The sequence below is a fragment of the Labrus bergylta genome, chromosome 5, assembly GCF_963930695.1.
Source record: "Labrus bergylta chromosome 5, fLabBer1.1, whole genome shotgun sequence".
In the NCBI taxonomy this organism is placed as follows: domain Eukaryota; kingdom Metazoa; phylum Chordata; class Actinopteri; order Labriformes; family Labridae; genus Labrus; species Labrus bergylta.
Window position 1 is genome coordinate 5,733,471 of NC_089199.1, and position 23,203 is coordinate 5,756,673.

General features: G+C 41.8%; 3 protein-coding genes and 1 non-coding gene across 4 annotated transcripts; 1 reads left to right on the forward strand and 3 right to left on the reverse strand.

Annotated features, from left to right (window-relative positions):
* Positions 1-179: 179 nt before the first annotated feature.
* Positions 180-6,495, reverse strand: ttll3 (tubulin tyrosine ligase-like family, member 3). Its single transcript, XM_029276526.2, has 15 exons — positions 6,363-6,495; positions 5,149-5,186; positions 4,774-4,937; positions 3,931-4,020; positions 3,678-3,781; positions 3,413-3,575; positions 3,263-3,318; positions 3,011-3,139; positions 2,812-2,923; positions 2,401-2,689; positions 2,162-2,310; positions 1,842-2,085; positions 1,202-1,461; positions 887-1,062; positions 180-783 (listed from the first exon to the last, which is right to left on the reverse strand). Exons 2-15 carry the CDS (start codon positions 5,166-5,168, stop codon positions 295-297), a joined length of 2,445 nt encoding a protein of 814 aa, XP_029132359.1. The 5' UTR covers positions 5,169-5,186; positions 6,363-6,495; the 3' UTR covers positions 180-294.
* Positions 6,085-9,384, forward strand: hmces (5-hydroxymethylcytosine binding, ES cell specific). Its single transcript, XM_020629354.3, has 7 exons — positions 6,085-6,245; positions 6,399-6,607; positions 7,233-7,376; positions 7,492-7,704; positions 8,497-8,651; positions 8,740-8,932; positions 9,040-9,384. Exons 2-7 carry the CDS (start codon positions 6,419-6,421, stop codon positions 9,208-9,210), a joined length of 1,065 nt encoding a protein of 354 aa, XP_020485010.1. The 5' UTR covers positions 6,085-6,245; positions 6,399-6,418; the 3' UTR covers positions 9,211-9,384.
* Positions 9,385-10,446: 1,062 nt separating this feature from the next.
* On the reverse strand, positions 10,447-14,527 carry rab7a (RAB7a, member RAS oncogene family). Its single transcript, XM_020629356.3, has 6 exons — positions 14,185-14,527; positions 12,626-12,688; positions 12,349-12,475; positions 11,430-11,648; positions 11,090-11,218; positions 10,447-10,997 (listed from the first exon to the last, which is right to left on the reverse strand). The coding sequence occupies exons 2-6, from the start codon at positions 12,676-12,678 to the stop codon at positions 10,902-10,904; spliced, it is 624 nt and encodes a 207-aa protein (XP_020485012.1). The 5' UTR covers positions 12,679-12,688; positions 14,185-14,527; the 3' UTR covers positions 10,447-10,901.
* A 547-nt stretch (positions 14,528-15,074) lies between these two features.
* trnaf-gaa (transfer RNA phenylalanine (anticodon GAA)) lies at positions 15,075-15,147 on the reverse strand. The gene has a single exon. It is a non-coding gene; the product is annotated as a tRNA-Phe (tRNA).
* Between the last annotated feature and the right edge of the window lie 8,056 nt (positions 15,148-23,203).

Sequence of the window (23,203 nt, forward strand, 5' to 3'; positions counted from 1 at the left end):
TTCAGCAGTGTTGTGCAAAACATTTCAGCCGTCAGCATTCACACGCATTTTCCGCAGGTAAATGCAAATGATCTAGTTCTTAATGATATCACATTTTGTGGATTATCCAAAATGTTGTGATGATCCCATCTTTAAAATAACGAAAGAAGGAAGTAAGTAAAAAAAACAAGAGATGGGAATCAATTCAATTTTGGATTTTATTTTGAGGTAGTTTAAATACACCTGCAAAAAGAAGGCTAATGAAGAAGCATGTGAATGATTCTGCTGACAATCCTTCTTTTTTTTAAAAGTACTTTAGCAACTAAACTTGCTGCTTGCTGCTTGTGCGGATTGTTTTGTAACATTTATCTCCAGAGGCAAAGAAGCACTTTGCTTTTCTATGGAACAGAGTTGTTTGTTCTTTGAGTAGAATTTTGACTCTGAATTCCTATTGTTCAGAATAACAGAGTGAGCATGGGCAGCTATGGGCAGGTGGATGGACTTGTTCACAGTCATGGGCAGGTGAAGCGTCCCAACAGGTTCAGGCATGGTTGGCTCAAGTTTAAAGGTAGGCGGTGGCAGGAGAACGCACTTGCTTTTAGTTTTTAACTCTGCATCTGCAAACAACTTCTTCGATAGAGGTTTTGCTTCATCTGTTGCAGGTTCCTTTTCCTTGGCAGGCACTGGATGTTTTAGTGCTGAAAGGTTGGACGATCTCACTGGAGGAAATGTGCATGGGCATTTCATCTTGAAGCCCTTAACAAGTAGGTTTTGTCCTACATACTGAGGCACTTTTATGACTTCCTAGGGACCAAAGTTACATCAAGAGTAGCATATATTACCATCACATGTTGGGAAACTTAAAATTACACTGTAACATGAAGAGGAGGGTTAAACTATTTCTTACCTCTTTATATATGAGCTCAAAGTCTCCAGTGTTTGCAGTGCAGTCTGCTCTTCGGTCCAGGACGACTCGCAGCGTATCTTCCTGCACAGCATCACAGAGTCGGTCTGTTACAGGGGTGGAGCGGGCCATAGTGGGACTGACATTGATTTCTATCAGCCATGGATGGAAGTCACAGCCTTAGAAACAAATAACAGAGTTTGTAACCAATTTACACATTCAGTGAAAATGGTTTTAAAATAAATACAATAAAATGCTTGTTAAAGCAAAGTTATTCTAATTTAGCACATCATTCATAATTTTTCATTGATCACATACCTAACATGAAGTCTGCACCGTAGAGCTCAAAGATGTTTTTGCGCGAATTCATCAGATCCTGTGTTGTTTGTAAAGTGTGGATCACAGCCTTCTTCATCCCTGGGACTACCACAGCCTGCCACTGGGCTTCCTGGCCCTGGCTGGATAGAAAGGTCCTGAACTGGTCATCTGACCACATGTTGTCTGCTGGGATACCTTGATGTCGTTGCCGGGAGGGCCTCAGGTGCTTCTGGATTGAATTGTTGCACAGGTGGACAGAGCTGAAAGGGGATAGAAGGCAAGTCTGTTTCTGCATCAACCTCACAGATTGGCTTCAAACCTTTCCTAAATCAACTTCTTATTGGCTGAGTTAGTTTTTACTATACGACAATACAAAGACAGGTACAAAAACATAAAAGTTCTCATTATTCAATTCCAATTTAGCCATGAAAGTAAACAGGCAAGGGTCATTTTAAATATTCTACCAGGTTATGGAAAATAAACTAAGAAACTAGACTAAGAAACCCCCCCCCCCCCCCCCCCCCCGGGCCTATTGTAAACCTTCATCTCTCAAAGATAGAGGACAATTACAAGAACAGAGTTATAAGATCTACCTCCCTCTCAAGACAATTAAGTTCCATTACTAGTATCACAGTCTTACCGGTCAAGTTTATCTAGTGAGTAAGGCTGCGTAGAAAAGCGCAAGTAGCACTTCTTATAAAACCACACAGTCAATGGGTTCCAGTCTGTGACCAGGAACCACTGCCGCATATCAAATTTGGTGCCGTGGACTAGAAAGGGCCGCTCCAGGTACTTCTGCACCACCCACTTGTCTTCCATAAGCGGAGTTGAATCCCCATCCACGATTCTGAGGATCTGATCCAAACGTTTGAAGCATTTAATGCCTAGAGGGCAGATGCAGCAGGTCAGCCAGAGCAATCAGATGAATTGTTGTATGTCTGATAGGGCCTGTTATCTCACCTCTGCCTCTGGACTTTGCCCCAGGTTTAATGATCCAGATGTTGTGTATGCCCTCTATGTCTAGCTGTGGACTGACTTTCTCCAGCCTCTGTAGCATGGCTTTACATGTGGGCACCAAATCATCGCTGACCTCGACCTCTGCTCCCCCACTGATTGAAGGAACAGACGCAGAGAGAGAACACATTGTAAGATAACTTAGTGCACTCTAATCAGGACAGTTTCCTGTTAGTCCTACTCACTGAACAACCAGGTAGTAACTGTCAATGAACTCCGTCCACTCCTGCTTTGAAATCACTTGCTGCATGTCCAAGCTTTTGTCAATGTCATTATGCTCCAGGCTCTCCAGGAACTCCTGGCATACTTTGACCGCAATGTCAATCATTTGGGAAAGGACCACCGGCCTGTTGCAGGTTGTTGCAGCAGATAAAGCAAAACCTCTATCTGTTGCAGTTGTCTGTGCATGTACAGCCTGGACCCTCTCCACTATGTACTTTAACAGACTGGTGCAGGCTGTCCGCTTGAAGTCCTCTACACAAATGAAGACAGAAACAGAAAGGCAAGAATTATAAGCTGAATTAAATGCATAAAGATGCTGGTAAATATAAGATGGAGAAACATCTAGTTTGATGAGCCATAAAGTTAGACCTGACCAATAAAATCATGCTTTTCATCCTTCGCTCCTAGTCTGTAACAGCGGGGGAAGAAGGTATCTGGGTCTGAATCAAACCAGTGCAGGTTCCTCAGGTTCACACACAACCCCACCTGACAAACAGAAGACACACATGATAGTGGGCTGACCACTGGAGCACCATCGAATTATAAAGCACTGATAATGGGACATTCATGTACCTTGGTGCTGAAACTGCCCGCCTGCACAAAATGATTGAATATCTCTTTTTTCTGCAAACTGCTGGCATTAATGATGTCTCGACGACTTGTCCAATAGAAATAGACCACTTCATTCCTCACCAAGTGAGACTGGGTGAGACACGTAAAACGATGACAGTTCAATCTTATTAAGGTCAGCACCATATCTTCTTTTCTTTGTGTTAGCTTAAAAGTGACCATAAAATGTTTTTTGCTTTTTTTGTTTTTTTTTACCATAAGATCATGCAGCCTATCTTCATCTTGCTCTTGTTCCACATCATCTGAGTTGTCTGAAATGAAGACGAGATGAAACAGTAGCGAGATATTTAAAAACAAATTAGAATAAAAGTGATTGCTGAAACAATCATATTGCATCTTGCTCACCCTCATCATCATCACCAGTGTCATTAGAGCTGGCTTTGCCCTCATCCCTGTGTCGCCGGTGAGCACGTTGGTTTGGATTTGTGCGCTGCTCAACCCAGCCTCTGGCTCTCAGCGCTGCTCTAATGACTGGGTAAGGGCCCTGAACAGAGAATATCTTATGCATCTAAAAGAAATAAAAGAGGGGAATGGAAAAAAACAAAGGGAATAATGGTCATCTTAGTTGAACATTTTAGAAATTTGCCTTCATCCAGTAAAGTTAACCCACTTTAATTGCCTTCTTTGCACGGGCTTTGGCTGTATGCAGTCTCTCTGGGTTTAGAACAGGTAGGCTGCCAAAACTGCAAGGAACTTTGCTCTCAGGAGATTTGACTGGTACAAAAGACAAATGCAGACAAAAAAAATAAGGCAGAAAAGGAACTTGTTAGTTGGCTGTAAAACTCATAAGACATAATATTGTTTTGCTGTACATAAAGTGAAATAACTCAGCTCGTTTGTTGTCAACTTTCAGGTATACCTACTTGTTTGTTGCTTTCTGGATTTATCTTGGTTACATGGCTGGACCATAGCTGTGACCTTCTGGTCCAGCGATGCGCCTCTGGTTTCCCTTGCTTTTATCATACAAAGAGTATTTCAGTACAATGGCTAGTTTAAATTAGTTTGTCAGTTGAGCCAGAAGCCAATCTTGTACGTTACCATGCATGATATATTTAGCCTTCTTCAAGGGGATAACATGACAACACTAACCAGTCCAGTAAGGGGGTGAAGAATAATTTGAACAAATGCCAGATAAAAAGAAATTCCCAACATGCAAAATAGCAGATACACCATGGCAACGACCCCAAAGACAATGCATCTAAAGCTTAAAGCTGGACATCTCCAGCCGGAGCATAAAAGAGCAAAGTCATAAAAATGTAATACATGGCCTGAGTTCAAACATTTTGCCACCTGTCCTGAATGTGAACTGATGATTAATTCATGCTTTGTGATCTATAAGTTACCCCGATGAATACTGTCCTTTAGAGGTGTGAAGTCATAGCCTTCTTGTTTCAGTTTAGAAATTGGTCCAACAGCAGAAGCTTACATCAAGAAAATCCAGCCTTTTATCTGATAACGGCCCCATTAAAATATTACATCATAAAACAACAGAGATGACATGTGGAAAATCATTTTTTTTTTAATAATTATTCAAGGACTTATACCTACTAGGGAGCAGCCTCTTGGGTGACTCTTTTTTTGCGATATAAAATGATGGGGTCACATATTTTTTGATTGTTTGTTGCATTAAAGAAAATACAACCCAGTGACCTTAATTCTTACCTGGTCCTTGCAATATTAAGACTGTATTGATTTCTGTGTCTCACCTCTGTATGGAAATGATTTGCAGAGTCTGTCAGTATCCTGGTGTCTCTCTTGGCCAAGCTTCACTGACTGACTTGATCTGGTGGCCTCCATACTGATATCAGCCCTCGTTTTCCTGGGGAGCTTTTCCTCTGCTCTGTCTCGTGGTTTGGTAAGACACAAACGGCTGCAGAGGACACACAGTATCAGCTTTGAGGCAACAAGCATACAGTGCATAGCTTACACACGTAAAAAATATCATAAACAATGATGTAAATCTATAAACAACTGCAGTGGTCTTGCAACGTTGACTACTGGTCTGAAGGATTAGCCTCTCCAAGTGCAGTGGACTATAAAGTAGGTCAAGTTTCTGTGTGGGAGACAGCTTGACTACACACCTGAGGTTTGTACCTAACATCCCCTTTCCTTCAATGACCTGTAAAACAAAAAGCAAAATGTTAACAAATATGTTGACGTTTAACATATTAAAGAGTAACTAAACCCTAAAACCACTTTTAGGAGTGAGTGGCCCTCCCTCTTGAAGTTGATACATTGACATTGTAATGCATTTTTTTAAATTCCAGGGTCGAGCATTACAGCTGAAAATATGGGGTTTAGTTACCCTTTAACTATAGCCTATATAGGTATATCATTATATAACAGAAATTCACATATTCAATATAGAGGTCACTCAGCCTTATTATAGGATTTCGCCAACACAGGAAAAGTTGCTCAGTTTACACGGTTTACCGGTTGTGTTCACAGAGGGAATGCACGGTGACTTGCGACCTGTATATTGTTACTATGGCAACCCCTGAATCGTTCCTGACGCTTACATCAACAGACAGTGTTTTATATCTCTATGCACGTAAGGTGACTACACGTAAACATGTTTGTTACAAAAACTTAGTTATGTTGTGTATGTATGTTATGTATGAATAAAATTAAAGTAAATATTCGTCTTTGTTTCACCTTTACGTGACCGTGAAAGCACAAGTTTATCCCAAAGTTATATTATTTTTTATTATTTATGAGGTCTACGCGGTTTAGAAAAGATCCTCCTTTTAAAGTTGACGCCCATGTAATTGTTGTAGCTGCAGCCAACTGTAGCCTACTCTGGTAAAATAATTTAATAAATTGCTAAAACATTGTGATATTGTTTATTTATTTATTTGCTACGGATCTTAACAAATGCAATAACTTTTTTACATAAATTTTGAAAATGTGTTAAATGTTTGTATTCTTTAAATGTGTCTCGGATCTGTCGCCATCTTGGTTTAGATGGCCCCGCCTGTGCTGCGCTGTGATTTGGGGCGCCTGTACGTCAGCGTCTGACGTCTTACGTAAGTGCTAGCTACTCCCTCCGTCAGTCTGTGCAGATGGTCTGTGCCCAGGCAAATCCTCTGTACTTTCGTTTACTCTGAAATATGCGACAAAGCCACGAGGCCACAGAGTTAACTAGCACAACTCCGCAATATTAAAACACTCTCCACAGGTAAGTACAACGTTATTTATGTTATCGGGGCCATTAATTGCCACATAAAACGAAAAGTTTACTGACCAACCATGCGCCTACTTGTCAACACTGAGGAATAGTTGATGTTTACATTACCAACTTGTGTTGAACTTCTTCCTCGGTTGTATGTAGACGTCCGTTTCGACGGTAAAATGTGTGGAAGAACTGCGTGCACGCTTGCACCCGACGAGGTAAGTCGAGCCTCCGTCTACAGAAACCGAGGAGGGCGGCGGAGACAGCCCCGCTGGAGGGATGGAGATGCAGACAAATATCGACCCTCTTACAACAAGAGCCCTCAGTCCATGAGTCCAGTTCTGCTGTCCGGGAGACATTTTGACAAGGTAATCAAAAGTGCACCTTTACTTACCTGGGTGAGGTTAATAAAATGTTTCAGGCGAAGGACTACAAAAACAACCTGAAGGTTAGGTTATCGATATAAGGATATTATGATTGCACAGTAGTGAAAATGATTGTTTTCTGTTTAGATGGTTAAACTACTTTCTGTAATCTCTAACAAAAAGATACCGATAATTCAATGCAAGAACACCACATCTTATCTAAATCTAAAATAATTAACCAATCCATATACAATCCATTAACAGTTCTCAGTCCCAGTCAGGATCATATGAGATGAGATTCAACTTTATTGTCATTACACATTTACAAGTAAAGAGTAACGAAATGAGGTTTGGCATCTCACCAGAAGTGCAATAAGCAGAAAGTGCAAGAATTTGTGTAATTACAAAATTTACAGATGTAGACTAAAACAAAAGTGAATTATTGAGTATATATGGATGGCTGGATTAATGGGATGCTATAAATATAAATAAATGCTATAAATACAAGTATATTTTTAGGATTATAATATACAGATTAAGGTGCAGTATATGGGCTGTTGTTAGCCTCTCAATGGATATTATTTTATCAGTAGATGCTCTTACCATGTTGTATTGTTGTATTTTTTAGGATGCTGCTGTGGATGAGTGTGTGTTAACATCAATGCGTTGGGGTCTGGTACCTGCTTGGTTCAAGGGGAAAGACCCCAGCGAGATGCAATACAGCACCAACAACTGCCGCAGTGAGAGCATATTGCAGAAGAAATCTTACAAGGTGCATACAGTTCGAGGCACTGCTAAGCTTAGTTGTATTTCCAGTGCTGTACATCTGACTCTGTTCGCTGGAAGTGTAACCACAAGTGGGTCTAACCTCTGTTGTCTCCCTTAAGGACCCCCTGATAAAGGGACAGCGCTGTGTCATCCTGGCTGATGGATTTTACGAGTGGAAGAGGCAGGAGAAAAACAAGCAGCCTTACTTTATTTATTTCCCTCAGAGTCAGGAGAAAACCAAGGCTCAGGATGACCCCACAACCTCATCTGGCAACGAAGACAATTCAGAGGCTATGTACTCCAAAGTTCAGGCCTCACCTGAGTTGACAGAGGTTCGTCTTGGTTTTTCAAAAGCTTTACAACAATGCTTGGGTGTCACATTTCTTTGGAGCCCCTGAAATCTCAAAAAGTAAAACTACCATTCCGTTAATTCTGTTCTTGCTAGATTTGATTGGTCCAGGAGTAATCCATCATAGCATAGTCCTGTAATGTTTTGCTCAGCACTAGATCCTCCCTCTTTTATTATTGCTTATAGGTAGACGACTTCTTTCTCGCCTTTCTCCTGGACCAAGTTGAAAGCGTAGACTGAATAGAAGTTTACAAATAAGAATAAAAGTGGAATTATTTGCATCCTATGGTTCTGTTTGTGTGCGTGTCCCTGACAAGAAAAGCACACACACACAAACACACACACCCATAACAGATGATGCCTTCCCCTGTCCTTTGCAAGTTCCCGCAATGAAGAGTTTGAATAATCCTGCCTACCATGACCTGACCGACCTCTCCTCAGAGAAAGTCAGTATTACCTTAACCAGCTGCATATAAGTCCTCTACATCTGCAATACAAGGACTATGAGCATGTGCGTTCATTCAGAACAGAAGTAGAAAGAATGCAGCTGTGGCGGAAATTACCATGGTTGAGAAAATCTCTCATGGGACAGAAGCCAAAGCAGAACTGTGCATGTGTTCACCAAGTCATTTCTGTGCATTTACATTTTATGCTGCATACAAACGTTGTGGTTTTATGTAAGTGCCAGGCTAAGAGGTTAAAAATGACCACCATACCAATGAAATATGTCATGTTTTTACTTTTCCTTTATTTCTGCTCGTTGCAACATGTCCAGGAAGAAGATGCACAAGGTGAGTGGACTGGATGGAAGTTGCTGACTATGGCTGGAGTGTTTGACTGCTGGACACCTCCAGGTGGTGGAGAAGCCCTTTACACATACAGCGTCATCACTGTGAATGCTTCTCCAAACCTGCAAAGTATCCATGACAGGTATGGATAGTAAACAGGAGGGTAACTTGCCATTTCTCTACATCCAAGTTCATATGAAAAGCTAATTTACTATGTGGTTTTGTTTTAGAATGCCAGCGATCCTGGATGGAGAGGAAGAAGTGAGACGCTGGCTTGATTTTGGCAAGGTGAAATCTCTGGATGCCTTGAAACTACTGGAGTCTAAAAACATTTTGACTTTTCATCCTGTCTCTTCACTTGTCAACAATTCACGCAACAACTCCCCAGAGTGCCTCCAGCCTGTGGGTCCCAATAGCAAAAAGGTATTAGAGTTAATGTTGTAAATATTTTACTCACTTTGACTGGATAATTCAGCAGTAAAGTTTCAGTCTAGAGTTTTCAGCTGACAAATCTGTTCCTTGACCCCAAGGAGCCCAAGCCCACAGCCAGCAGTAGGATGATGGCGAGCTGGCTGAAGAGCAGTGCACCGTTGAAGAGGAAGGAGCAAGACACGTGTGAGCGTAAGAAGGATAAAGAACGCAAGCCAACTGGAGGGCTTCAGGGAGTCAGTAAAAAACCAAGAACCACACGAAGAACTTGAACCGAAAACTCAGCAGTATCTAAAAAACAAGGCCCTATTTATCCACCTTTCACAGTTTACTGCTATTAAATCAAGTTTGTTTGTTTATATATGTTGCAACCTTTTTTATAATTAAAATATGCAACACAGATTATATTTCATTTCAAAATGTTTTCAATAAATTGAAGAAATCAACACGGACTGCTTTATTCAAGATTTTTATTACCCTTATTACTTGAAACGCAAAGACATTTTGAAACAATGTAGATGCTATGCATTTATCATATTAATATTATAATAATGATGAATGCAAATACTTCCCCCCCACATTTTTTTTTCTATTTTTCAAAGTTACATTATGTTTTTCTATCTCGTAGTCTATGATGCATTTCAAAGTTTTAACAGAATATGAACAGACAGTTAACGATCTGATCGGTTAAAAGAAATGTCAAGCACTTAAAATTGTTTGCCAACACCAACAACTGGCATAGTCAGATATGGAGATTTACAACAGAACATTTTGCCTTCCTCACAATGATTGAGAGGTTTTGCAAATATACAAAGTCTTGCAATAGTTGACAGTAAAAAGAAATGTACTAGCTAATAGTACGCAGTTATGAATGATATTTATACTCTAGGCAAATCTCTCTTCTCCAAGACTATCAGGTAGAATGACATGCTGTCTTGATTTGGTTCCTTCCCATGTCAGATGTGGCACCAAGAATAACTGATTACAAGACGAACCTTGGTGTCCCGAATATAGGAACAGCGCTAACACGAGGGAGCCGAGTCTGGGTCCTAGCAATGCCCCCAACCTGAGCTACATCTGCATTTATTGTGGCTCTAAAATGAGATGTCTGAACAAGTCTATAGTTATTATGAATGACAGCAAAGTGCCCTCAACAAAAGATCATAACACATTGGTCTGACGGACTTGTCAGACCGGATCAGGATTTTCTAATCTGTGCCAATCTTCAAGAATCAGCAGGCAGCAAATTAATGTGATCCACACATGCACCTTCACTTATTCTGATCCTTCACTACTTCAGTTCTGACTCCCTTTTCAGGTATCAGGGCTTGTATGAGTTAAAGTGAAACAAAGTGTGTTGGAGTTGAAACAAATTTAAGCCACAATGCAACTGGGTAAAATGGGCAGAGCAGTGTTTCCTCTTTTCATGCAGCAGTGGCGGGCTGTGAGAGTAAGAAAAACAACCACCACTGCTAAAGAAACTTTGATTCAAACAAACAAAAACAAAAAACATTTTTTTTAACTTTACTCATCAACACATACATGTAGAGATAATGCTTCAATTTACCACTTAAAGTTTCCAAGTAAAAGCAGTATGGACCAAAACTGGGTGTGGAAGCAGCGATACACATGGAACTGCAAATGAGATGAGCCCAAACCACCATCACCATGAAAAATTATGTAGTGGAACACTGGAAAGTAAAGAGCAACATAGAAGTAAATTTCACGTTTCCTTAAGGTGTTCTTTGGGCTAAGAGACTCTTCTTTTATAGAAAATGTGTTTTGTGTACATAAGGAGGTGAGTGCAGCATGTTTGTGTGTAGTTGTATACTCTATGAGTGGGATGCTCCTTGTATGTTGGGCGTTGGAGATTAACACAGTGGGCCATGGGAAAAGGGGATATATAGACAAGGCAAGACAGGGTAGTGAGGGCAGTGACGACCCCAGAAGATCTTCATAGTCCTCAGCAGCTGCATGTCTCAGCTGACGGCTTGGCTCGCTCGTTCCTGTCCAGCTTTATCGGCTCAGGGAACTCATTGTACAACTCCACCTCGGTCTCCTGCAAACAGACAAATGAGGCGAGTTATTATGTTATTTATGTGCGACAGTGGGTCAAACTTCCAGCTAGGATTTCTTGTTGGCCTCAGTTACCTGTTTAAGGGCATTGCGTGCAATAGTCTGGAAGGCCTGCTCCACATTGATAGCCTCCTTGGCGCTGGTTTCGAAATAAGGGATGTTGTTCTTGCTCTGACACCAAGCCTGTGCTCGCTTGGTTGTTACCTGAAACACAGGAAGAACCGATGCTATACTTACAAACACCACACTCATGAGAGGGATAGCTTAATCCAATCTATTTTTAAAAACTTGCATTACTCTGAAGTCTAAACTTCATCTGGAGGCTTCACAAATTGATAATCACAACTGTACACATCTCTTTGAATATAACAAATGGTACACGTTACAGTGCACTTTTGCAATTATCTACACCCACCTGTCTGTTCTCCAAGTCGATCTTATTGCCCAGTACCACAAAGGGGAAGTTCTCTGGGTCTCGGGGGCTGGCCTGGATCAAGAACTCGTCTCTCCAGCTGTCTAGAGTCTTGAAAGTGTTGGGTGCAGTCACGTCAAACACCAGGACACAGCAGTCTGCTCCACGGTAGAACGCGACGCCTAAGGACTGAAACCTCTCCTGACCTGCTGTGTCCCAAATCTGACCAACAGAGCGAGAGCATGCATCAACGACGACACAGTGTTTACAATCACTAAATAATGGGATTACCGTAAATAAAGAGATTAAGGTAATTCCCTGAGTGCAGTCTTCATAACATTAACCAGATCTCCCTGATTATCTGCACTAACATGGTTTATTTAATAACAGATGTCATGTCTTGAGATATGTGCAGTAAAAAAGTACCATACACAAAACTCCAAAGACAATTAGTTTTTCATTGATTGATTTTTTTTTTTTAAATACATGTAGAAGTTATTCTGCATTGAAAAATGGATGTCCTGAGTTGGTTAAGAGTCCACTATAATCAAGACAATTTGAAATCACTGATCCTTAAAAAAAAGATTTTAAAATGAGGGTTAAATTTGACATGAAAGTACAGAAGGACTGGTAATGAAAAGACCTTTTGGGATGATGGTATTGTTAATAGGCCTACACAGTGAACATGAACATGGTATAATGTTTTAATAAGCTGCTGTTAAGAAACAGTATTTAAAACAACAATGTTGTAGTGATACTCCTTAAAAGCCACTGGCAGTCCGTTGTTATTGTGGAAATCAGAGTAAGTGTTTTGTTTTCAAACTTTTTTGTTTTTTATTGCATTCAGTGATTTTAAAGATTTGACAATCATGCTTCTCTTAGAGAAAGTGACAGTGTGGTGTGAGTTGTGTCTCATCATTACCTGCATTGTGACAAGTCTGTCATCCACCATCACTTCTTTCGTCAGGAAATCAGCACCTATTGTGGCTTTGTACTGGTTACTGAACTTCTTATTCACATACTGGTTCATCAATGAGGTCTTGCCAACTCTAAAAACAAAATCACAGGACAATATTTTTGAACATATAACCAGAAAGTGTCACCTTTATGATCTGAAGGGTAAAGCTCCTAATGAAGTACTTTCTTCACATTAAACCATTTGGCATCCTTCAGTTTTGACACAGCTCTACATCACTCACCCAGAGTCTCCCAGAATGATGACTTTGAGTAGTACTTTCTTCCTTGATGTCATTGTGCCACAGCTGTAGAGACACACATTTACAGAATTAATTTTAAATGAAGCATTGAATTGGGCGATGGACGCAGCCATTCAGTGGTGACCCTTGTGATATAAGCCAAGCAGTTTCACTTGAAGGTGTTAAAAAGGCCTTAGTGTTTCTTGAAATACACTCCAGGAACTGGGAACCTTATAGGAATAATTGCAAAGCTGTCTCTTAGACAAGAGATTTCTTCACTTCACAAACAAAGGAAATACAGTCCAAGGTATATTCTACCATGAGGCCTGAATAACAATTAATGCAATTAACAACTCACTACTATGTCTGGGTTTTATAGAAAATACTGTTTTGCAATATTAATGCTGCTGGTTTAACATTTAATGGAAAAGAGCATTGTTTCATTTACAAGAAATGAAATCCAAAATTGAACACATACACAGTTTGTTCATACACTCAGACTTCTGTGTTTCTTGTAACTCCAAATCAACAGCCTCAACCTATTATTTCTTAAAATGAAAATTAGATACAAAAATAACAGACGACTTTTGTTCAGTAATGTGTACACATTATTAAACTGAAGCGTGTAATACTCTCATATTAATTGATAGAACTAGCTGAAATTTCACTCATAACAGGAGCCTGAGAATGTTGTACTAAATCATCATATTCAACAACTTTATCTTTGAGCCTGCTCAATCAACACCAAGCATTTGTGAACTTGGCTGACTGTGCTTTGTAATAATAAACCAACACATACAGTTGCACTGACCAAAGTCCACACAGCGTAACCTTCGGGGTTTAAATCATAATTCTGTTCAGGTTACACCTTGGATAAAGCATTATTGAAAAAAAGATTAGTCACAGGTATTATCCACACATCGCTGAACGCCTACAGCCACTGAAGTGTCTCAAACCCACTGCCTGAATCCGTATCAGTACTTTTTATGAAGCAAAACTAGCATCGAGCAATCGGTGCAGCTCTCATAATCTGCACCCCATGACACTGTGTCAGGGACTGATCACATGGTTTAAAACACACGACTAACGGAACCATGACTTGGCAAGCACGACTAGCACAGCAAATGCTATATGAATTCAACAATAAAACCTTTGTAATCCTGATTTAAGATCAACCTGTCTACCAATTTGGTTGAAAATATTTCCACTTTAAGAACTATGAGTTGTCTCTCTCTCTAATTTACCAAACGAGCAAAGCCAAAAACACGTCAAAAACATCTGCAAAGGGTTAGCTAGGTTAAACAAGCAACACATTTAAAGTACAATCTGTATATAGCTAGGTCAACAAATGGGGCACAGTGTATCCATTAGATATATAATCATGTTCTAACATGATTGAGATGCAGTATCCATCATCGATTACCATCTGACACTTCATAATTCAAGCTAACCTTTAGTCAGCTGAGCAAGCTTTATCAAAAACTGTGAAAGTTGTTGACGACAGCTACATCCTTAAGTCATATTGCAGGTAAAACATTTAACTAGAGGCAGCGTAAACCAACCTGGGCGATGATCCTGTGGTGAAATAAAATATGAAAAGTGGACTTTTCCTCTGCCTCGGTTGGAAGCGTTAGCTAACGCGTAGGCTAGCTTAGAGGCTAACTGCTCCTACAAATGTCTGCCGTAAGAAAACAACACGTCGACAGCTAAATAATCTCCAATAGCTAGCCGGCAGCTAACTCTGCTTATCAAAATAAACACTGCCACTGCAGATATAATCCTCCCTTCGTGGAATATAAGCGATTTAGTACAATGGTCTGTTTCGCTCTGTTCCCGTTGACGCTCGCTTTTCCCGTCAAGCTAACGTGCTAGCTGCTAGCCGAGCCGTGTTCACTTCCTCCAAAACAAGCTCTGTCTGTGACGGCTGACGTCACACGCTGGACACGCCTTGTTGTACCTGAGAAGTGTCAACAACTCAAATGTCAAAATCAACATGTTGGTTAAGATTATATCTCAGAATATTTTCATTTTCATTCTTACAGCTTCCAGTATATATACCATGCATTTCACACAACACCAATTACTTTAAAGAGCCGTATAAAACTAAATAGATAAATTATTGGAGATGAAGTTCATAGCTCTAATATATTCTATTACGATGTATAGAAAATCTACCAACGGAATACACTGTTTTGTACCCCATTTTCTTATTACTTTGGCTCTCGAAAGTTGCAGTCAAATCCCGAGAATCAGTAGCGGAACGGAGCCTTACCGTAGCCTACTTAAAGTTGGCTTTTCCCCATACATATGTTTTTAGAAGACAAGTAGGCCGATTCTGCCTTTATCTATATCCTTGATGACTTTGTGATTATATCAGGGCAAAGTTACCTTTTTCTTAATCATGGAAACACTGCACTTCTATAGGAATCAACAATCAAAAGTATCCTTTGCCTGCCGAAACCCGGGATCGAACCAGGGACCTTTAGATCTTCAGTCTAACGCTCTCCCAACTGAGCTATTTCGGCCCGCAGAGCAGGTGAACGTAAAAGATGGGGAAGAAGGGGGAGAAAGGGGGAAGAAAAAAGGGAAGGGCGCAGGTTCGAACCCCGCCACGGGTATAACTGATTTTGTTAAATGCCATTCAATAATTGTCTTGGTGCTCTGAAATGATGTCAATGTACTGAAACTCAATTCTAATTAAACTATAATGTTGTATGATTGTTATGTTTTGATCAACCTTTAATGGACCAGCACATTAACGTAACTTGTAAAATCGAAGAGACCATTTCCATCAAGCATATGTAATAGTCCTAAAAATGGCTCCTTATTGTTGTAATAGGGAAATAAAATGGGAGTATGTACTTTAAATAGGAATTTTAAACATTATGTATACCAAGCAGTGGACAGTTTTGCATGACATGTCTTGTGGCACAGATACGCACACTCCTTTTCTAATTTTGTATAGAAATAGCCTACATAGCCCATACCCACTGGTCAACATCATGTAAGTGGTTTAAAGCATCGATACTGCATAGGGTTTATTTGACCTTTAAATCAGTGTTGAGTGTGGCAAACTGTTATTCTCCTTTCTTGACTGTTAATTATGCCTGGTGTCACTGTGTATACGTTTACATTTATGAAGACTAATGATAAATAAGGTTTCCAAATAATCTAACTAGACACAAATCTTGAGACAATTGATATCTAGGCTAATGTTACTGTACATCACAAAAGTGGGTAATGCACTAAAGGCTAATTGAAAGAAAGTACAGGTAATGATTGAAGTGAATGAGTGATAACTAATACAATAACTTAATTGGTCTTACAGTCAAGTACAAAAGTATTGGATATGTATGTATTATGTAGTACATTTCAATACCATGGTATTAAAGAAGATATGAACAGAGAATCAATTTCAATGAAATAAATATTTATCAAGTGCACACAAATGATACTGAAACAATTAAAACAGTGCAATCTAAATCAAATTAAGAACAGTGGAAAAATAATAATAAATAATTTTTAAATTATAATAAATAATAATAATGATAATAAACAGCAATAAAAAAAAGAAAATCTAAGAACAGAGAGCTGACTGGCAAATCACAAAAATTAGGAAAAGAGGCTCACTACTGACAAAAGGTCTAACTATACTTAAAAAAAACAGAATTCCTCTTCATTAATAATTTTTTTTTTTAACTTGAACATCCACTTTCGAATCGGATACAAATTGGGTACGAAGGATTTCTGCAGCCACAAACACAAATGAAACAGCTACAACTTAATGTTGAGACTCTGCTCATATGCTTCTCTCTGCATGGCCCTCAACCACTCTTCTTTACTCAGAGTCTCCGTTTTTGCCCTTGTATTGGCTGTGGCCAGTGGCTGAAGTGCAAAACAGGCCACATTTCTTGCATATGTTGGATGTGGCTGAATGGTTATAGGGACGTTTGGGGGGTGCAGCTTGGCATTGGTCATTAGTCAGTTCATTGGTGGCAGTGGTGGTGCTGTGTAATGAGGACGGGGTGGTAATAGAACTACCGACAGGGCAGGGGAGCAACCGCATCCCTGGCACAACAGGAGCAGGTGGTGCTGCAGGAAACAGCTGCCGCTGTGCAGCTATGGGCTTTGGGGCAATAAACGTGGGCCTTACTCTTGACCCTTGCTGGACATGGGGGGCTGGGGGCTGGATGGAGGTGGCTGGAGGCTGCCTAAGCCTGGTTCTGGCCTGCCCTGCGGTATTGGGTGGCATCGTGTATATATGTAGCTGATGGTGAGGGTGATGAGGTTGTATAGAAACAGGCTGTGTGTTGGCAGGCAAAAGAGGCTCCACTGCCACTGGCCTTGCCTCAGGGAGCTGGACGCCTTTGAGCAGAACAGCAACCTCATGAGCCTTCAGGCGTTTGTTGTGCCACTGCACAAGGGTAGTCTGGTTCACCTCAACCGGCTGAAGAGTGGTCTGCTCCTTAACCACTCCATTGTTGAGCAGAAGCTGCCGAATTCTTCGATAATCTTGAAGACCATGAGAGATGAGAGACCATCTCGACAGGCTACCGTTTCCCTGTTTTTTAGGGCTTTTATGGATGTTACATAGCCTGACGAAGATGGTCTCTATAAGTCGGCAGCAGTCTGGCCACTGAGCTGGGGAGCCTGTCGAGCCCAGGACACACCTCTTGGTGCTCTCCGACCCAGGGGTGAAATCAGATCTCTGTCTGGTAATCTGGAAGCGGCCAGTCAACAGCCTCGGCTGGTATCGAGCAGAATACACCACCCGCTGCTTGTCAAAATTCTCCAGGTTCTGCCAAAGACTCACTATTGTTTAGGTCTGCTGGTTGTTGAGGATGAGGCCTGTCTGATTTCGGAGCTCCACCAGGTACTCAGCAAGTGCATCCACTCTGTCCATACCTGGGATGTTGTGTTCATCCACAGCATGGAAAGGTGCAGGGGGCTGGAGATTGGCTGGAGGGTGGAGGAGAGGGGCTGGGTGTATGAAAGGGGCTGGAAGGTGGAAAGTGGCTTGAGGGTTGCAAGTGGGTGGAGCCTGGAGAGTAGCTGGAGGGTGGAGAGTGGGTGGAGGATAGAGAGTGGGTGGAGCCTGGAGAGTGGCTGGAGGGTGGAGAGTGGGTGGAGCTTGGAGAGTGGCTGGAGGATGGAGAGTGGGTGGAGCCTGGAGAGTGGCTGGAGGGTGGAGAGTGGGTGGAGCTTGGAGAGTGGCTGGAGGATGGAGAGTGGCTGCAGGGTGGAGAGTGGCCTGAGGGAGGAGAGAGGCTGGAGTATGGAAAGTGGCTGTAGGGTGTAGAGGGGCTGGAGGGCGGAGAGTGGCCTGAGGGTGGAGAGGGGCTGGTTGGAAGATAGGGACTGGAGGGTGGAGAGTGGCTGGAGACTGGAGCGTGGCCTGAGGGTGGAGAGGGGCTGGAGACTGGAGCGTGGCCTGAGGGTGGAGAGGGGCTGGAGACTGGAGCGTGGCCTGAGGGTGGAGAGGGGCTGGGTGGAGGAGAGGTGCTTGAGGGGGCCAGTTGCTGGAGAGTAGAGTGGCGCTGGAGGGAGGAGAGGTGCTGTGAGGGTCAACCTCATCAAAATCCACCAGACCTGCCACTGTGGCTTCTTCTTCGAATCCCTCATCCTCTTCCCCTTGCCCTTCCATGTCCAGCTCCTCCAGCTGCTGGGAGGTCTCTTCACAACTGGCTTGCATGTCTTGCAGTGGCTCATTGTTTTGCCGCAGCAAATACTGCACACCAATCAGCTCCCCTGAAAAAACATTAACAGAAGAAAATTAAACATTATATTTAAATGAACATGCAATGATTCTACCAGATATATTAAATGCAGTCATCACAATACCCTCACCAGTGTATTTTGCAGGTGGCATAAAGTTAGGGTCCACTTTCCTGCCAAACACCCTCTCGAAAATGCTGTTGACACAATGAACCAACTCCCGTGTAGCTGTGCAAGGGAGATGGTTCAGTTGCGACAGCAGCAGCAGCGCGGTCCTGGTTCCAGCGGTTCAGCCCCTCCAGGAGGTAAATCTGGAAGTTCACACTGTTGGCGCTGTTCCCTGAAAGCACGCAATAAGAAAGAATAGCAGGCTAAATGTTAGCTCTGTGGAGGATGCAAATATTGAGGACATACAAAAGTTTTATTTGACAACAAATTATCATAACGACAAGTATATTAAACAAGTTGGATAACGAATACAAACCTGGAATGAATCGAATCAGATGGCAGTGAAATGATTCCAGCGATGTGGAGCCCCTGGCACATCTGTAGGTTTTCAGCAGCACTCCTCCCTTGGTGATGCTTCCCGTCTCAGTGTAAAGCAGAACACCTCGAGGATCCTGAATACATGCCACATGCCGCTTCTGGGTCTGCCAGATGTGCTGCATCCGCTCAGTGTGAACAAGAGGGACACTGAGTGCGTCATTCCCTTTGCTGCTCATGAGCTCCCCTAAAAGCTGTTCAAGCTCTTCTCCTCGGGTCCTCCTCCTGCAGTGCAACGCCAGCTCAGCCTTGGTGATGTGGTGGTCCAGTTCCCTGTCAGTCATGTCAGGCCAATTTTGCTGCGTCAGCTGACCCCTCTTGGCCCTTCTCAGCAGAGCCACGTCACCTGCATCCCACTCAAAAATGCATGCTGACATGCGTGCCATAAAAGTGGGGTACAAATGATGGGCGTTGGTGGTACACCCTTCTGCCAGACGGCGCATAAAATGCCAGATGTCTAGGCGAACAAGGAGATCCGGCCACCCGCTGAAGCGCATCTTCAGCTTGGTCTCTCCTGCTGCCTTGCAGCAGCCACAGTCCACATACAGGACAATGGGGGGAGCCACACCTGCCTTCCGGTACCTCTCCATCAGGCCTGCAGCCATGAGGTCCAATCCAGGTCCTTCATGGGCTGTAAGGACACTGACAAGTATTTGACCCACTTCATTGCCAACTGAAGTGAGCCATTGTGCAGTGCCCTTAGCAGGCCCCGTCAGCTTCTTGGTGATCTGAAAATACAAATGATTAAACAGTTCTCTTACAACAGGTGCACCTGGACTTCCTAATTACATATCATAAAATACGAGAGTTTTTAATTTAATTTGTAAAATCTTATTAAATCTAGTTAATAAAAGTGAGAATGCAGTTATCCAAATAGTAATTCCAACCTTTTTAGTGGAATCCAATTTCAAAATGGATCCAAATATACATGTTATACGAGCCTTGATATCCTCAAGCCTGTTGAGGATATCATGGCCGTAAACAGTGAGGACCCCTTTGTAGCTGGGGACCGCTGCAAGCTGCGGGGGTTCCTGGAAGCATGGCGGAAGCAGGCCAGGGTTGGCCATGAAGGCCACACACTCAGAGGTGTACCTGTAGGTACAGTTGCATGACTTATTAATAAAACTTTTCATTTAACTGCATAACTGTATTTTAACTGATTAATATAACAGTGGCGTGACATATGTGGTGGTAACACAATGAATACAAATTGTATGAAGTTTCCATTAATAGCAATTGCTCTGGCCTAAATGAGTATTCAATTGCTCATGCCTATTTCAGAGCTATTACAGTACGTACCTTGCTACCTGCTGAAGCCACTCCTCACTGTGGTTCTCCTTCAGCTGACTGATGATGCGGGCAGGACCATTGCCAAGGCTTCTATCACGCAACAGACGGATGACCTGCAAGTCACAGGCATACCTTAGAAAGAGTATTCAAATAAATTATTTAAGGAAATACTTAACATAACGGAAAACAAAATGACTAATTCAGTGTATAACTCACTTGCGCGTGATGATGACCCTGAACTCAGAGCGGTGGGCCAGGTCCAGCTGTTGGAGGATGTTCTGACCGGTGGACAAGTAGCTGGCTCTACACTTGCTGCAAATTAGGTTCTCCGTCACCAGGTTATAGAAACGGTCGATGTCAAGAACCTTCCGTACCCTCCTGTGCAGACCACCCCCAGCAAGTGGATGTCTTGTACATGTAGGTTTGGTACAAACCAGCCACACTTTTCACAGCCTGTATGGCAGCCACAGCAAGAGAGGATGGGGAAAAAAAACCTATCTGCTGTGGGAGCCTGGTGGTACAACAGGGCTGGTGGTGGAGGGTAGTACCAGAGTTGCAGGTTGTCACGCAGCTCTAGCTTTCCACTTGCCCCAACCCTAAAGAGAGCTGCAGACACCCACTTGTGGTCCTCTTGTGGTAGGGTCTCTGGCCACAAGAGTGGAAGCTCTACAGGATCCTCTGGCTGAAAGGGGATCTGCTAATAAAAAATATGAGCATAAGTACGAATAGAAGCGGTATAGAAGCAGTGTTTCCTCTATTAATTTAACCGTGTTGCGCCACCACATTAAGGAATTAAGGAAAAAATATTGAAAAGGATATAAACACTTTCTTATTATCTAAAAGAAAATAGTCCAGTGTTTTATGAGTAATTATTATATTATTAGCACTAGAACTTCAACTTGAATCCTAGTTTAGGGGCAACCAGTAGAGGGCAATATGTGATTGCTAAGGAAAATAAGAAGAAATGAGAATTGTCACTCAAAAGCACCACAGCTGCACGACAACATTATAGAGGGAACAAAGACAAGCATTACATAGTGTAAGTATGTTCAGGATTGAAAAAGCAGTTTACCGGGTTCATCACAGCAGCAGGCACTGGCTCAGGTGGAGGTAGTGCTGGTCTTTGCACAGACAGTTGCAGTGGAGCAAGGAAGAAGGAAGATGGGGGTTGACTAACAGGGGTTTGAGGGCGTGGAGATGGAGAATGGCGTGGAGGTGGTGATGGAGGTGTGGCAGCAGCAAAACCAGGGTCATTTTGTGTCTGTGTAGACAGTTATAATTAGCAATGCAAAGCAACAAAATGGGGTTTGTGAACTTTAAGTCATTGTCTTTTTATACTAACCTGAGAAGCTTTTCTCTTGACATTCAGGTTTGGTTTGGGGTTTTGCGAACCAGTAAACCGTGATTTTTCAAACTGACAAAAAGCAACAAAGTAATATAATTAATAACCATGATATAACTATATCACCATGTGAAATATACATATTTCAAAGGCTTATGTGAAAATCTGAGAATAACAATAGTGAGGTTCTTAGTTTTATAGTGAAGGTTACATTTACCATTGCCAATGTCAATTTGGTCCTCTTTGCAGGACTTGCACCTGTGGATGGACTGGCTGTAGGTTGTTCCCTTGCCTGAAAAAAGACAACATCAATATGTATCTTAGTATTAGATACTCACACAAGCAGTCAACATTCATAGGAATCACATTCATCTATTTTAGTTTAATTTAAATGAGGTGACCTCATGAAATCCGCAGGAGCAGCTCTGAGGTCCTCTCACAAGGGTCGCCGGCCCTCTCAGCTGAAGAGGACAGTTCTCTATCTGTCTCTATTTTTTTTTAGAATGTTGGCTATTTGTCATTATAATTTTACCATCTGATAATATCTGTGCCACTTCTTCTGCCGAGGAGCAGGCCTGTTGCCCTCATTGGAAGGCCAAACCCCTGTGTCCGCAAACTTCTGCAGACGCTTAAGCCAGTCTGCATCTGCCATGGCTTTGTGTGACATTTTGGACATCTGAAATAATATATATTATTGAACAGTGCACAGGTTGAAAATTATATACCACAGGTAGTTCCGGACATACTGAATGACACCACATCTAAAGCCTTTAACAGCTCAATTTTTCAGGTGTGTAAAACTAGCACCATGTAGCCTACAGTAGTTTGACCCATCTTTGATATAGGGCCATGCCTACTTTACTTGAGTATTACTATAGGCAGCTTTGTACTTTGTCTTCACTAGAAGAAAAAAAACCTACTTTTCACTTAATTCATTTATCTGAACTCTGCAGTCGGTAAATGACTTAGTAAATGATAGTAAATGGTGTATGATGGGATAAAAGGGTTTTCACAATAAAACATGCTATACATTAATGGAAATGTTCCTTTTGCCATGGTTACACTTGTCATTTAATTCCGATTCTTGAGATAGCATTGCTGTGTCAACACTTGACTATAGGTATAATGACTGTTATAACGACTGTTATAACGTTTGTAGCGGCGTTCCTGAATCTGAAGCCGCTGAGAGGCTGAGGTTGGGCCTGATGTATTTGTCCGACGCGCTTTCAAAAGAATACTGTGATCCGTAAAAATAAGTTTGACTTTTTTATTAACGTAAAAAAGATAATCAACTTAACTTATAATAACGTGCATTAACTCATAATCACAGTGAACTCGAAACAATTGCGGTCAACAAAAAATACGGCAAACCAGCTCACCCCCTCTCTTCCACTGAGAACAAAAAGTGAACAGGTGAGTTAAATCAACACATCTCCGCCCATACCCATGTGACCCGACATCCCCTCACTCAACACAATCCTAATAATGATATAATAATCAATAACCCAAAACACCAATATATAACAAACTACCTTAACCTTAAATAAATAGCACAAAGACAATTATACCAATCCATGGCTCCAACAACGTTGACATTAACATTTATTTTTCCTGTGTTCTTCTCCATCTCTTAACTTGCTATGGACATCCAAACTATGTAGAATCCCCCTCGCAAAGTTGTATTGAAACGA